Below are 15,395 nucleotides of genomic sequence, written 5' to 3' on the forward strand. Positions count from 1 at the left end.
TAAAAACCAGACCTCTCCTTGGTTAAGATAAAGTTCTTCACAATTTTATAATAGTTAAGTATATTTTATCAGTCTATATTGGCTGTTTAGTTGACAGACAATTAAAAATTGGTGACAGTCCAGATGTGGTCACTCACACCTCTAATCCTAGCATTTTGGGAGGCTGAGGTGGGAGGATTGCTTCAGTCCAGGAATTTGAGAGCAGCCTGAGCAACATAATGAGACACCTGTCTCAAAAACATAAAAATAAAAAATTAGCTAAGTAGAGTGGTGTGCACTTGTGGTCCCAGCTGTTTGAGAGGCTGAACCCATGAGGTCGAGGCTACAGTGAGCTATGGTCATGCCAATGCACTCCAGCCTGGGTTACAGAGTGAGACCCTGTCTCAAAAAAGGAAACAAATCACCCATAAGTGGATAATTAAGATTTGGTTATTATAGACACTTAATACATAGGTAGCTAAGCCAGTTTTACCAAGAAATTATATGAATTTAATATTTCAGTATTGCAAAACTGATGCATACTCATGATTTTGACATGGAATGGTTCTGTTTTGTTTTATTAAATTTGAACTTAAAGTTCTCTGAGAAGAGATTGTATAATAAATTCCCTGAGCCTCTCAAATTAATGTTTTAGCATAGACTCATATTTAGAGTAGTGTTTCTTTTTTTTTTTTTTTTTTTTTTTTGAGACGGAGTCTCGCTCTGTAGCCCAGGCTGGAGTGCAGTGGCCGGATCTCAGCTCACTGCAAGCTCCGCCTCCCGGGCTTACGCCATTCTCCTGCCTCAGCCTTCCCGAGTAGCTGGGACTACAAGCGCCCGCCACTGCGCCCGGCTAGTTTTTTGTATTTTTTAGTAGAGACGGGGTTTCACCATGTTAGCCAGGATGGTCTCGATCTCCTGACCTCGTGATCCGCCCGTCTCGGCCTCCCAAAGTGCTGGGATTACAGGCTTGAGCCACCGCGCCCGGCCTAGAGTAGTGTTTCTAATGTAATGATACACACAAGGCCCAGGGTTATTCATAGTTTCACCCTTTCTCTTACTTCTCATTAAAGCATGTTTGAATCCAGGTAAGAGGCATTACAGGGGATAACCTTGAATTTATTTTTGAAGGGTAAATCATTTTCAAGTAGTATTAACCATTAGTATGGAAAGCAGCATATCCTATAACTGCTCTGTGACAGTGAGACTATGTTTGCTACTTTAGAGAATAAGTACATTCGTACTTCATTGGCTTTAGTGCAAATCTCATTTCCTGGTTTATATCCATTACAAATTAGATCTCACCATGAGAGCAAAATCCCTTAATAAACCTAGGTAAAAGCAATTTGAAGTAATATGATGCTTACTCCAGTGACACCACTAGGTGTGGTGTTTGCATCAAGTCATTTTGGGCTGCTTTATGGAAATACTTCCTAGTAGGGAATTCCCTGACTTCACACTTTCCAGAGATGACTCTCTCTTTTTCTCTCTAATACTTACAACAACTGGACCGCAAGGCTACATTTAGTCAGGAGATACTATCCCCAGCTCTTGGTGGATTGTTGATGTGAGGTCTGAGGATTCTGGTCATTTGAAACGAATGGCCTCCTAGATTTATGGCATTTTTCTGTATATTGAGAATAGGTAATTAAAATAAGTGGTAACTATATTTGCATGTGATTTGTATGTTATAGTTAACATTTAAATTCTCTTATGTACTAAAATTTTTTTGGTTGCCACATTAAGCCTCTTTATCCTCTAAGGCACAGAGTAGCTTTCCACCTCAATTTTTGCTTTACTGTATGAACCCTAATGGGACCATAGTTCAACTAAAAGCACCTAACTCATGAATGATATTTGCTCCATGTTTGAACAACAAATGTTTTAACCCACTGTCTTCACTAATATTGTAACTACTGTCTTACAGATTGACTTGATGCAAAACATCACAAAGGCTCCATATTATACAGTATGCGATTTTTGAGGTATGAGCTTTAGAAACTTACCTCTCATGTGGCATGTACATCAGGCTTTAACTTCAGTTTGATCGTTTTGGGGAAATTTATGCATTTCTTTTTTTCTCTCCATGATATTTTTAGAATATTAAAGGGGCTGTAGAGGTATTTTTGGATCCTTGCTAGGATTCTTAGACTTAATAGATAGATTTTCTTTTTTCACTAAATTGAGACACTAATTCTGGCAGATGATATCCCTTTCAGCTCTTCTAACTAGCTAGCCTAACATTTATGTCTGCTTCTTGGAGTTCAAATCTGCAGATTCTATTTTGTGGCTTTGATTGCCTCATTTTAAGTGCTCATTTCCGTTCTTTAACGGTTTTCTATTTATTGGACTGGGATGATCTTGTTGGTGCTAACAGCCTGACATTGACATTTTTTGAAACCTAAGAAGTCAAGATTGTATAAAAATAGAAATTTTGTATAAATGCTAAACCATTTTGTGCTTTTAGGTTCAGAATGCTTACAACCTGAGTTCTGATTGGAGATGTTTTGATTAATTTGTATTAAAATAATTTGGCAACTAGGGAGTTTTTAGGTATTTCTGAGACAGTGGCTCTATTCCAGTGAGTTTTTTTTTTTTTAAATATTTCTGAAAACACACTTTTTTTTTTTGGGAAAAAAATAATCTCAGTGTTCATAACTTATGGGATTTAGAAACCTTATTTCTAACCAATGGGGAAGCTGCCCCTGGTTTTTACAATTTAGTTTGAAATCAGATGCTTCATAGTTGGAAACAGATTTGTTGGTAGCAACAGATTACCTGATTTCTTAGTGAAGTATTTAAGTTGCTCTATATTGACTGTAAAAACTTGTTTTGATTATTTTCGTATACTCATGAACTGTTTGTACATTGTCTTTTAGACTGGAAACTTTGAGTTTATTTTGTATTATAGTCATAATAACTTTTAACATACCCTGCAAACTAAGCATTTCTTTATTTAACATACCCTGCAAACTAAGCATTTCTTTATAATTCATTATCTTATTTAAGCCTCACAACAACCTTGCATGTTAGATATGTATTATCCTCATTTTATGCAAGAGACAACCAAGGCTTGGAGATCAAGTAATTTGTGCAAAGGCACACATACTTTTCAGTGCTGGAGCTGGGATTTGAGCCCAGATCTTTTTTTAACTTGTATTCTCTGCTGCCTTATGTTACTACTGTGTCACCAGAAAATGATACAGATATTTAACTCTTAATAGTAAAGGTAGTATAGGAGATAAGTAAACATGATGAAAGCAGGAAGTGAAGGTATGTTTAAATATTGACAGACTTCAGTTATCTTTGTGTTTCCGAATTAGTCATGTGCTTATTTTATTCCTTCATCTAATAAGAGCTTACTGTGGCATACATATAAAGTTCAAACCCTGTCAGAAAAGGTTATAAGCTCTTATGTTTCAGTCTCCTTTCAGAAAGTGGTATGCTGTGATTTATATAGATGCATGTTAAATGTGTTATTTTTAGATATATAAGGAATGTCTTTTCATTAGTTTAAAAAAGTTATGGTCCATTGAGTTATATTTTAGTGCTTGTAGACTTAATATACTCAGAAAATATTCTCATACATTTTTCTTGAAATTCCATAGATTTTATTTTCCCTTATATTTGAAGTACTTAGCTTTATGAACAAGTGAACTCTGAATATTAGAAGATACTCCTTATGGAGCCTTAGTCATTTTAGTATGCTAGGTTATGAATTTCATGAAGTTTCAGATTGAGATTCTTTAGAATTCATGACTTGTACCAGTTAGATTTCCAAGTTTAATTGGACCTATTGTCTGCATTCTGTATTGACAGTGATTGCAGTAAGTGCAGATCAAGGTGTCCAACTGATTGAGCCCATGCAAAGTTTTATGTTTAGTATTTTTGGGAGCAAGGAAAGACTAATAAACTCTAAACAAAATATATACAGTATACAGACACTGCTGTCACTTTTACACCATAGAGGGAGGGGCAAAGCGTAGAGGAATGGGTTAGTTTCTGGCCTTGCCAGTGCCCTGAACTTGTTTCAAAGATTCAGGTTCTAAAAGGTTCAGAAAGCATTTGTAGTAAACATCATTTTCTTTCTTTTCTTTTTCTCAAAGTTGTTCCTCTCAGGAGAAAATCAGTAGGGGAAGAACTTACTTGGATTTTTCATGTGCTACAACAGATTATTTTGTTGTCTTCTTTCTTGATAGTTTATGATTGATGGCTGGAAGAATAACACTCATGAGAAGTCTTGTAGCTCAGCTCTGTTTTACTTATGAGGCAGTTGAAGCATAGAGCAGATACTTAGATGAGGACACGCTTTTACCCTTGACTGTACCCCCACTTGTTTCCTAATAAGCATCAGGTATTACTCTAAACAGTACCTAAATTTTAAATAGATTATGAACTACAACTTTCCAATATAGCTTTATTGGATTTCTGATACCCTTTATTTCCTTACAGTGTCTTCTTTTTTACTTTTTAAAATTTTGATTGCTATTCTTTGCAATTAAGGCATCTTCATTGGGGTCTTCAATACTACAGTACCTTAACATAATCAGTACTTAGAAAATAACTTGGTAAGACATTGCCCCTCCCTGACGTGCTGCCAGTGTTTTTTATTTTTATGACAGGAAAGACTGAAATTTTTTGACTGATTAACCCTCTCCAGGGGGGAGAATTTAGAAAGAATTATTCTTATTATCAAGTCATATGAGGAGAACTCTGGACCAGAGTGACCAATTGTCCCATTTTGCCTGGGACAGGAGACTTTCAATGCTAAAACCAGCAAAGTCACCCTAATCCCAGTAGTTATTCATACTTCTGAATGGGTCTTTAGAACAGTAGAAGAGACTGAAAAGTTGGCATTTCATCCTTTGAGAATCTCTTCCCAATGAAAGACTTGTTAGACAGCTGAGTGCTTACATGTAATATATAGTACATATTCTACTAGATATAGTAGTAATGGTTAAATGTAAAAGTTGGGAGAAGAGAGGCTTGTATAAAGAAATATTTATTTATGTTGTTTAACATTCTAATCTTATGCTTTTCTCTTTTTGTAGAACTGATAGTGCATCAGCCGACCCAGATAATTTAAAATATTCTTCATCCAGAGATAGAGGTAGTTCTTCCTCTTATGGACTGCAACCTTCAAATTCAGCTGTTGTGTCTCGGCAAAGGCACGATGATACCAGAGTCCACGCTGACATACAGAATGACGAAAAGGGTATATATATTTTCTTATTGCTGCAAGCATGTTTTTTGAACCTACCTATCTCACCTTCCTGCCTTCCTACACCCCCAACTTTCTCGCTTTCTTATAATACGTTTAAAATATAAATAACAAATGCAGTGTTATTTCTGAAAACTTCATAGGAAGTTTATCCACTTTATTATTTTTAAAATTTAAAATTTTTTCCATACATAATTCATAAATGCAGTTTTCTTACAAAAAAGATACAATACTATTTTTGTTTTTGTTTTCAAAGATATTTAGCTAAGGTTGAAATTCCTCCCGGTTACTGTCTCTAAACCTCAAGAAAGTTTTTAAACAAAGTGTAAAATTTGATTTAATATAGTTTTCATTTCTCTGCTTATTTTCCAATGAAGGGATCAAAATAAAATTAACTTCTAAGGTGTATTAAAAGAAAGTAAAATGATTTTCAAGGCAGACAGTACAGGAAAAAGGTAGGAGAAGCAAAGGCTGGTTGAGCTGCAGATTGAACGGTAAGATCCTGAGCTATCAGGAAATTGACTGAAGCCAACAATCATATTTAAATAACGTAAACATTGCTGTTTGTAGGTGGCTACAGTGTCAATGGAGGATCTGGGGAAAATACTTATGGTCGGAAGTCGTTGGGGCAAGAGCTGAGGGTTAACAATGTGACCAGCCCTGAGTTCACCAGTGTTCAGCATGGCAGTCGTGCTTTAGCCACCAAAGACATGAGGAAATCACAGGGTAAGACTGGGAAGATGGGGACCAATCACATACACCTTCCAAAGATTTGTATCTCCTCTTATCCTGGATGTCTCTTACTAACGCCTTGCACAGGCATGAGTTGATTAGTCTACTGTGCAGGTAAAAATTGTTTACATTCTTTTCCTGTGAACTGTTAATTTCCCACTAGAAAGGTTATAATGCATTTTAAAAGAGAATTCTCTTAAAACAAGATGAGAAGACTGGATAAGATCTTACAGAAAGGATTTACCCAATTATCATGGATTTTTAATGTATAGTGTATAGTAGGCTCTTACTACAGCAAGTCCTTGAACTCTTGGGCCTGTGGAAGATATAGATGTATATATAGAGTGGATACTTCTCTGTCTTTTTTTCTTTCTCTTTTAAGTTCAGGGTACATGTGCAGGATGTACAGGTTTGTTACATAGGTAAATGTGTGCCATGGTGGTTTGCTGCACAGATCATCCCATCACCTAGGTATTAAGCCTAGCATCCATTAAGCTATTCTTCCTGATGTTCTCCCTTCCATTGTCCCCCAGAGTGGGTACTTCTCTGGTTTTTTTTGTTGTTGTTGTTTTCAGTGTATTTTTTTTTTCGAGACAGAGTCTTGCTCTGTTGCCCAGGCTGGAGTACAGTGGTGCAATCTGCTCACTGCAACCTCTGCCTCCCAGGTTCAAGTGATTCTCGTGCCTCAGCCTCCCAAGTAACTGGGATTATAGGTGCCTGCCACCACACCCAGCTAATTTTTGCATTTTTAGTGGAGACAGGGTTTCACTGTGTTGGCCAGGCTGGTCTTGAACTCCTGACCTCAAGTGATCTGCCCACCTCAGTCTCCCAAAGTGCTGGGATTACAGGCTTGAGCCACCAGCCCTGCCTAGAGTGGGCACTTTTCTAAAGTTAAATACACTGATACCATTTCTGCCTTATGACGTAGCCTCACTGTATAGGTGAGTGCCTTGAAAGTTCAGAGGATTAGAGGTAATGATCATTTTTTTCCTTAAAGAGAAATTTACCAGTAAAGCTGAGTATGAAATTCACATTTCTGATTTATGGGCTTTGTTAGATGTAATTACTTTTCAGACATTTAGTTTTTGACCTTTTTTTTTTTTTTTAAATACTATGTGTGTGCTACGTGTATCTTGGTGAAAACCTTTGTGCCTGTAGCTTTTATTGTTGGTATATAACTTTTAAAAAACTGATTTTTTTCTGTAAGTTTTCACAAGTGGAATGAATTCAAAGGCTATGCTGTTTATTAGAATAAAGTGTTTGAAGCTTTAGACTTATGATATTATAGGAGCTAAACAGCGACTCTAAAGCTAATTCAGTACAATTCCTCTTCTTTAAAGGCTCAGGGTCATATAGTTTGCTAGTGACAGAATTGTAAGTAGAGCCTCATTTCCCTGCTGGTAAGTTGGTGACATTTTTGGTATCTGTCATGTTGAAATACTCTGGGCTAGGGATTTGTAAAAATCCTATTCTTCTCTCAGACATTGTAGTTTCTTTCTTTCTTTTTTTTAACTTTTAAGTTCAGGATGCAAGTGCAGGTTTGTTACATAGGTAAACTTGTGTCATGAGGGTTTGTGGTATAGATTATTTTACCACCCAGATATTAAGCCTGGTACCCATTGGTTGTTTCTCTTGATCCTCTCCCTCCTCCCACCCCTCACCCTCCAAAAGGCTCCAATGTGTGTTGTTCCCCTTGTAGTCATTTATTTATTTATGAGACGGAGTCTCGCCCTGTCACCCAGGCTAGAGTGCAGTGGCATAATCTCAGCTCACTGCAACTTCCACCTCCCGGGTTAAAGTGATTCTCCTGCCTCAGCCTCCCGAGTAGCTAGGATTACAGGAGTGCGTCACCATGTGCGGCTAATTTTTTGTATCTTTAGTAGAGACGAGGTTCCATCATGTTGGCCAGGCTGGTCTCAAACTGCTGACCTCGTGATCTGCCCTCCTTGGCCTCCCAAAGTGCTGGGATTACAGGTGTGAGCCACCATGCCCAGCCTTGTAGTTTCTTTTATTATCAATTTTTTCTTATACCTTAGAAATGAAACTGTCAGACCCTTTGTGATTTGTTGTTTACATATGTATTGGCTAATTATGATAAATAGCACAGTTGAAAACGTATTGCAAAAATTTAGTTCTTTGTTTTGTTTTTTTGAGACAGAGTCTCGCTCTGTCACCCAGGCTGGAATGCACTAGTGTGATTTCACTGCAACCTTTGCTTCCTAGGCTAAAGTTCCCACCTCAGCCTCCCGAGTATCTGGGATTACAGATATGTGCCACTATGCCCAGCTAATTTTTGTGTTTTTCGTAGAGATGGGGTTTTACCATGTTGCCCAGGCTGGTCTCGAACTCCTGGGCTCAAGTGATCTGCCCATCTTGGCCTCCCAAAGTGCTAGGTAATTACAGGCAAGAGCCACCTTGCTCAGCAAAAATCTAGTTTTTAAAGGCATCTTTAATATACTGATAGTATTCACTATTGTTTGCTTGTTCTTGTGATTAAAAAATAAGGGGAGAAAAGTTGTGGTTTGCTACCTTTTTAGTGGAGGCGTACCTTGCATGTGGTAGATAGCAATTAGACATTTGTTGAACTAAATATGTGATTATGGCTCCCCAAAACTTCATCCTAGGGAAATGATGATAATGTGAATAAGAGGCTTTCCTCCAGTGGGATACCTAGATGATAAGAAGAAGCCTATATCCTGGTTTTACTCGATTGAGACTTTATCCATACCCCTTGGAAGTTGTTTAATTTACCTCTACCCTGGCTCTTTACCTGCGTGTTGAAAACAGTTTGGAATGGACCCAAAGAAAGTTGTTACTAAGGCCTTTCTTTTTTCTCTGTCAACCAGTCCTCTGGAATGAGGTGTTCAGTTGGCCTAAGGTTATTCATTTCTCATTTCCTTCAGCAAATATTTTTTTGAGGATCTGTTATGTGCCAGGCACTCTGCCGGGGTGTGGAATATAGAGATGAACAAAAGAGTGATAGGAACTATATTCCCTGAGCTTTTATTGACCAGAGGACTGTGACTTTTGATGTAATTTTATTTTTGAGAGAGGGTCTTTCTCTGTCACCCAGGCTGGAGTGCAAATCTCTGCTTACTGCAACCTCCGCCTCATGGGCTCAAGTGATTCTCCTGCCTCAGCCTTCCGAATAGCTGGGACTACAGGTGCACACCACCTTGCCTGGCTAGTTTGTGTAATTTTTTGTGTGTCTGTGGAGACAGGGTTTCACCATGTTGCTCAGGCTGGTCTCAAACTCCTGGACTCAGGTGATGTACCCGCCTTCCAAAGTGCTGGGATTACAGGCGTGAGCCACCATAATAATTACTATTAAAATAATTTTTAATTTTGAAAATTTAAAAATTATTTTAAAATTTAAAAATTCCTTTGCTTATTTATACTCAATAGACAACAGAATGTTTATATATTCACAGAGAGATCGATGTCTTATTCTGATGAGTCTCGACTGTCGAATCTTCTTCGGAGGATCACCCGGGAAGACGACAGAGACCGAAGACTGGCTACTGTAAAGCAGTTGAAAGAATTTATTCAGCAACCAGAAAATAAGCTGGTAAGTATAGTATGTTTGGAAATATGAGGATTTTTGTGTTTCCATAATAAAGTAGGTAATGCTACCTTGAGTAGTTTAAGAATGGGGAAAGCCTGGCCGTGAGCGCTGTGGCTTGTGCCTGTAATCCCAGCCCTTTGGGAGGCCGAGGCGGGCAGATCACAAGGTCAGGAGATCGAGACCATCCTGGCTAACATGGTGAAACCCCATCTCTACTAAATAAAAAAAGAACAAAAAATTAGCTGGGCATGGTGGCGGATGCCTGTAGTCCCAGCTACTCGGGAGGCTGAGGCAGGAGAATGACGTGAACCCTGGAGGCGGAGCTTGCATTGAGAGCCGAGATCGCACCACTGCACTCCAGCCTGGGTGACAGAGCAAGACTCTGTCTCATTTAAAAAAAAAAAAAAAAGAATGGGGAAAGCCTGTATTATGATGATCTACAACTTAATGCTCTCTAATATGTAATTTCTTTTTCTTCGTAAAGACAAGATCTTGCTCTGTTGCCCAGGCTGGAGTGCAGTGGCACAATCGTAACTCACTGCAGTCTCAGACTCCTGGATTCAAGCTATCCTCCCACTGTGGTCTCCTGAGTAGGGACTTTCAGGCATGTGCCACTATACCTGGCTGAGGTGGAAGAATCACTTGAGCTCAGGAATTCAGGGTTGCAGTGAGATAAGATCACACCTCTGCATGTCAACCTGGGCGACAGAGGGAGTTCTTGTCTCTTAAAACAACAATAGAAACGTAACAAAGTATAGGAAGGGTTACAATTTTTTCTTCATTTTCTTTACTCCAATTAAGAACTTGATATGGGCCAGGTGTCATGGCTCATGCCTGTAATCCCAGCATTTTCGGAGGCCAAGGCAAGCGGATCACCTGAGGTCAGGAGTTCGACACCAGCCTGCCCAACTTAGTGAAACCCTGTCTCTACTGAACATACAAAATTAGCTGGGCGTGGTGGCACATGTCTATAATTCTAGTTACTTGGGAGGCTGAGGCAGGTGAATCGCTTGAACTCAGGAGACGGAGGTTGCAGTGAGCTGAGATCACGCCATTGCACTCCAGCCTGGGCAACAAGAGTGAAACTCCATCTGAAAAAAAGAAAAATAACTTGAGCAGGAGAAAATTAATGAAAGTGGTCTAGTGAGGCAGATGACATTTGGCTCAAAGCAGGTTTCTCCTCCTTCCAAATTTTATTATGAGAAGTTTCAAATATATAGCAAGTTGAAAGAATTTGACATTGAATCTGTTAAACCCATTATCTAATTTTTGTCGTTAACATTTTACCCTAAATACTGCCTTGTTGTGTATCTCTCCATCTGTCCCTCCATCCATCAGTCAGTTTTTCAAATGCATTTCAGAGTAAATAAAACAAGCTTTTTGAGTTTATTTTTTTGTTGATGATCACAGCTCTGTGTTTCCAGTGGAGGAATTTCTTTCATAGTGTGAAAGGAAACATGACATGCCTGATACATGCTCCTTGGAGACTGGGAATAATAAAGAAACTAAAGTACTGTTGAATTATAATTTGGAGTAGAAGACAAGTAAAGCACACAATGCTGTTCTTAAAAGTATAGGAATTTGAAGTTTTTATAAATGTGTTTTCTTTTAAAGGTACTAGTTAAACAATTGGATAATATCTTGGCTGCTGTACATGATGTGCTTAATGAAAGGTAAGTAACTAATAATGGTTCAGTTTAAATGACTTTAAAATATATTTTTAGAAATTATTTAAAATACACAAGAAAATAAACCCATTGGCTTTGTTTGTGAACACCTATTGACATTTCAGTGGGTCCTCTTGTCATATTTGTCTGCATTAATTATGTGTTAATTACCATTGAATACAAATGGAATCCACTTGAAATTATTTATTTATTTATTTATTTATTTTTTGAGTTAGAGTCTCACCTTGTCGCCCAGGCTGGAGTGCAGTGGTGCAATCTTGGCTCTCTGCAACCTCCGCTTCCCAGGTTCAAGCAATTCTCCTGCCTCAGCCTCCCTAGTAGCTGGGACTACAGGTGTGCACCACCATTGCCAGCTAATTTTTGTTTTTTTAGTAGAGACAGGGTTTCACCATGTTGGCCAGGCTGGTCTCAAACTCCTGACCTGAGGTGATCCACCCACTGTAGCCTCCCAAAGTGTTGGGATTACAGGCATGAGCCATCGTGCCCAGCAGGAATATGTAATTTTTTTAATTTGCTAGTCTCACTGAGTAACTGAGTCTTGACTTACGGAGTAGCATAAATTCTTGATGCAAGCATGAATGAATACAATTAGTTTTTGTAAACTAGAGAATTTGAAACTGCTTAGAGAATAGAGGTAAAAAGGAACTTCCTTCTTCGGGTAAGAGTGGATTCAAACCATATATTCTCTGGCTGTTGGAGTCTCTGGAGGTGTGTGGTCATTTTTTGTTACAGTGATTCCCAAAGAATTGCAGTGGTGGCAAGTACCCAAAGTTTACCTCAGCCCGTCATAAACCTTAGTGCCTTTTGATGGTTTTATAGAGTTACTTTTTAAAGTTATACGTAAATCATTACTGTTATCCTTTTAAGTTTCTGTATTTAACTATTACCATTTTTTATTTTATAGTCATTACATATTGAATATTGTATAGAATGTAGTTATGTATAGTGTGTTTTATCCAATTATTTGTTGCTGCCCTTTTCTGAGAGTTATTTAATACAGTTTGAGATGGAATTTAGCTTTTCTGGGCCTTCCCTCACTGTTGTAAATAACTGATTTTGTAAAAAGGAAGTAATGTCAGACAGATACTGTGGGGCAATGCAGGCTAGACAGAATATAGTATTTAGAGTGGAGAAAATTTTTGTGTAATTTGAATAGAAATTTAAAAAACCATTTAAGACATTCTTTTGTAAGATGTGTTACTCGTGTCATCATAGAAAACTTAAGCCTTTGGTGTGTGTTTTTTGTTTGTATTAAAATAAACACAGTAGCAAATTGCTTCAGGAGTTGAGACAGGAGGGAGCTTGCTGTCTTGGCCTTCTTTGTGCTTCTTTGAGCTATGAGGCCGAGAAGATCTTCAAGTGGATTTTTAGCAAATTTAGCTCATCTGCAAAAGATGAAGTTAAACTCCTCTACTTATGTGCCACCTACAAAGCACTAGAGACTGTAGGAGAAAAGAAAGCCTTTTCATCTGTAATGCAGGTAAGAATGAAGGGGGAAAAATGCATGATGTACTTGGGAAAAATTTGTCCCTTAACACATGTCCTTGGAGGGGAGCTTGAAGAAGGGAAACATGGAATAGGAATTATCTACTGATAGGAAATATTTTTTAAAAATTCCTCTTTCTCAGTTTGAGTGAAGGATACATGTTGAAGTTAGATTTGAAATAAGTTAGTTTTAAGATTTTTTCCTTGGCCGAGTGCGGTGGCTCACACCTGTAATCCCAGCACTTTGGGAGGCCTAGGCGGGCGGATCATGAGGTCAAGAGATCGAAACCATCCTGGCCAACATGGTGAAACCCCGTTTCTACTAAAAATACAAAAATTAGCCCGGCATGATAGTGCACGCCTGTAGTCCCAGCTACTTGGGAGACTGAGGCAGGAGAATGGCTTAAACCAGGGAGTCAGAGGTTGACGTGAGCCGAGGTCGCACCATTGCACTCCAGTCTGGCTGACAGAGCCAGACTCTGTCTCAGAAAAAAGAAAAAAAAAAGGTTTTTTCCTCTTTGGTTTTTAGAAATGTTTTTTTGAGATTGCTTAGGACCAGAATGATTTGCAAATTTGAAAACAAGAACTGCACTAGGAATGCTGGATAGAAGAGTGTTTCACATTTGTTGAGGGAGACAAGAACTAAATATCACAACTTCTTTCTGAGCCTTTTGGTTTGCTAACGTGCCCCAAATTCTTACTCCAAATGGTATAAGATAATTATGTGTAAATGAATACTGGCTCTACTTAGCTTTATTTCACGTTTGTGTATCTGAATATATTAAAAAAATCATTCCCCCCCCCCTTTTTTTGATACAGAGTCTTGCTCTATTGTCCAGGCTGGAGGGCAGTGGCATGATCTTGGCTGAGTGCAACCTCTGCCTCCCAGGTTCAAGCGATTCTCCTGCCTCAGCCTCCCGAGTAGCTGGTATTACAGGAGCGCGCCACTAGCCTGGCTAATTTTTGTATTTTTAGTAGAGATGGGGTTTCATTGTGTTGGCCATGCTGGTCTTGAACTCCTGACCTCAAGTGATCCTCCTGCCTTGGATTGGCCTCCCAAAGTGCTGGGATTACTGTCATGAGCCACCGTACCTGGCCTAAAAGATCATTGTTGATTTAGTTTTGAGTAAGATTTTAAGTAATTAAATTTTTGTTGAGCTAATGTTTTTAGAAATTATGGTATTGATGCGTTTGGAATATCTGATATTAGGGTTTTTTTTTTTTAAACAGTTTTTAATATGCTTTATTTTGGGTATGTAGTTTAAAAAATATAAGGATTTTTTTTTTTTAATAAAAAATATGTTTTTAACTGGGCATGTTGGCTCACTCCTGCAACCCCGGCACTGTAGGAGGCTGAGGATGATGAATTGCTTCAGTCCAGGAGTTTGAGACCAGCCTGGGCAACATGGTGAAACCCTGTCTTTACCAAAAAAAAAAAAAAAAAAAAGAAAAAAAATAAGTCAGGCATGGTGGCATGCACCTGTAGTCCCAGCTATTTGGAAGCTGAAGCAGGAGGATCAATTGAGCCTGGGAGCTTGAGGCTACAGTGAGGTATGGTCAAGCTACTGCCCTCCATTATAGGCAAAACATTTTTCCCCTTGATTATAGAGGTTTGAGAGAAATTTGAGGGAAGATTCAGAAAATTACCTGTAACTAAACAGAACGCCACCAGATTGGGCTTATTCTGCATGCATAGTTTTTAGATTATGAACATTTCCCTGACTCTTGTGAAAATTCTTACATTCATAGAAAGGTAGATGCACCAGTAAAATAAATACCCGTAAATACAATAATAATTTCGTAATACATACTCCACCTAGATTTACCACTTATTAATATTTTGCAAGTTTTATTTTCTCACACACTTTTGTTGAGCCATCTGAAAACCATACATATGATGACAATTCACCTCATAATGTTTTAGTATGCATCTCCTAAGAATAAGGTTTTTCTTCTGTATAACAAGAGTATTATACCTAAGAAAATGAATTTTATTACATATGTGTTCTATATTCAAATTTCTGTAATTACCCCTAAGATGTCTTTTAAATGGTTTTTAGCATTGATAGTCTGTGCCTGTATAGATTATAACATTGGCTATTGCAAAATAATGGTTTTCTTTTTCTTTCTTTTTTTTTTTTTGAGATGTAGTCTTGCTCTGTTGTCCAAGCTGGAGTGCAGTGGCACGATCTCAGCTCACTGCAACCTCTGCCTCCCAGGTTCAAGCAGTTCACCTGCTTCAGCTTACTGAGTAGCTGGGATTACAGGCATGTGCCACTGTGCTCTGCTAATTTTTATATTTTTAGTAAAGACGGGTTTCATCATGCTGGCCAGGCAGGTCTTGAACTCCTGACCTCAAGTGATCCACCTGCCTCGTCCTCCCAAAGTGCTGGGGTTACAGGTGTGAGCCACTGCACCCAGCCTAAAATGATGATTTTCCGATTCTAGCATTTCTTTTATAAGATTGCTATGTAAAGCAGAGCTTTTCCTTCTTTAGGGAAAAATGTTTTTTAACAGCCACAAAATAAATATTCTTTCAATGGAATGCCATATAGTTATTTATTATTTTATTTTTGCCATATATTTATTTAAAAAATTTATGTATAATGGTAACATGAGCCTGCATGTTATTAATGTGTGGTGCCATACGGATCTTCTTTAATTCTAATATGAAGCAAGTACTAATATACTAAAGCATAAATTATATAAAATTTGCCTTATATTT

The 15,395-nt window shown here is 38.1% G+C and overlaps 1 protein-coding gene across 1 annotated transcript in view; it reads left to right on the top strand.

Moving 5' to 3' along the window:
- The window catches only part of LOC112613721 (serine/threonine-protein kinase SMG1), an 86,851-nt gene that overhangs the window by 26,054 nt on the left and 45,402 nt on the right, over nt 1–15,395 (top strand). Inside the window, exons 2-6 of the mRNA XM_025369454.1 lie at nt 5,031–5,194; nt 5,771–5,926; nt 9,364–9,500; nt 11,112–11,170; nt 12,452–12,665. Of these exons, the coding sequence (XP_025225239.1) occupies nt 5,031–5,194; nt 5,771–5,926; nt 9,364–9,500; nt 11,112–11,170; nt 12,452–12,665 (730 nt within the window). The remainder of the gene's footprint in view (nt 1–5,030; nt 5,195–5,770; nt 5,927–9,363; nt 9,501–11,111; nt 11,171–12,451; nt 12,666–15,395) is intronic.

Source organism: Theropithecus gelada, chromosome 20 (genome assembly GCF_003255815.1).
Source record: "Theropithecus gelada isolate Dixy chromosome 20, Tgel_1.0, whole genome shotgun sequence".
In the NCBI taxonomy this organism is placed as follows: domain Eukaryota; kingdom Metazoa; phylum Chordata; class Mammalia; order Primates; family Cercopithecidae; genus Theropithecus; species Theropithecus gelada.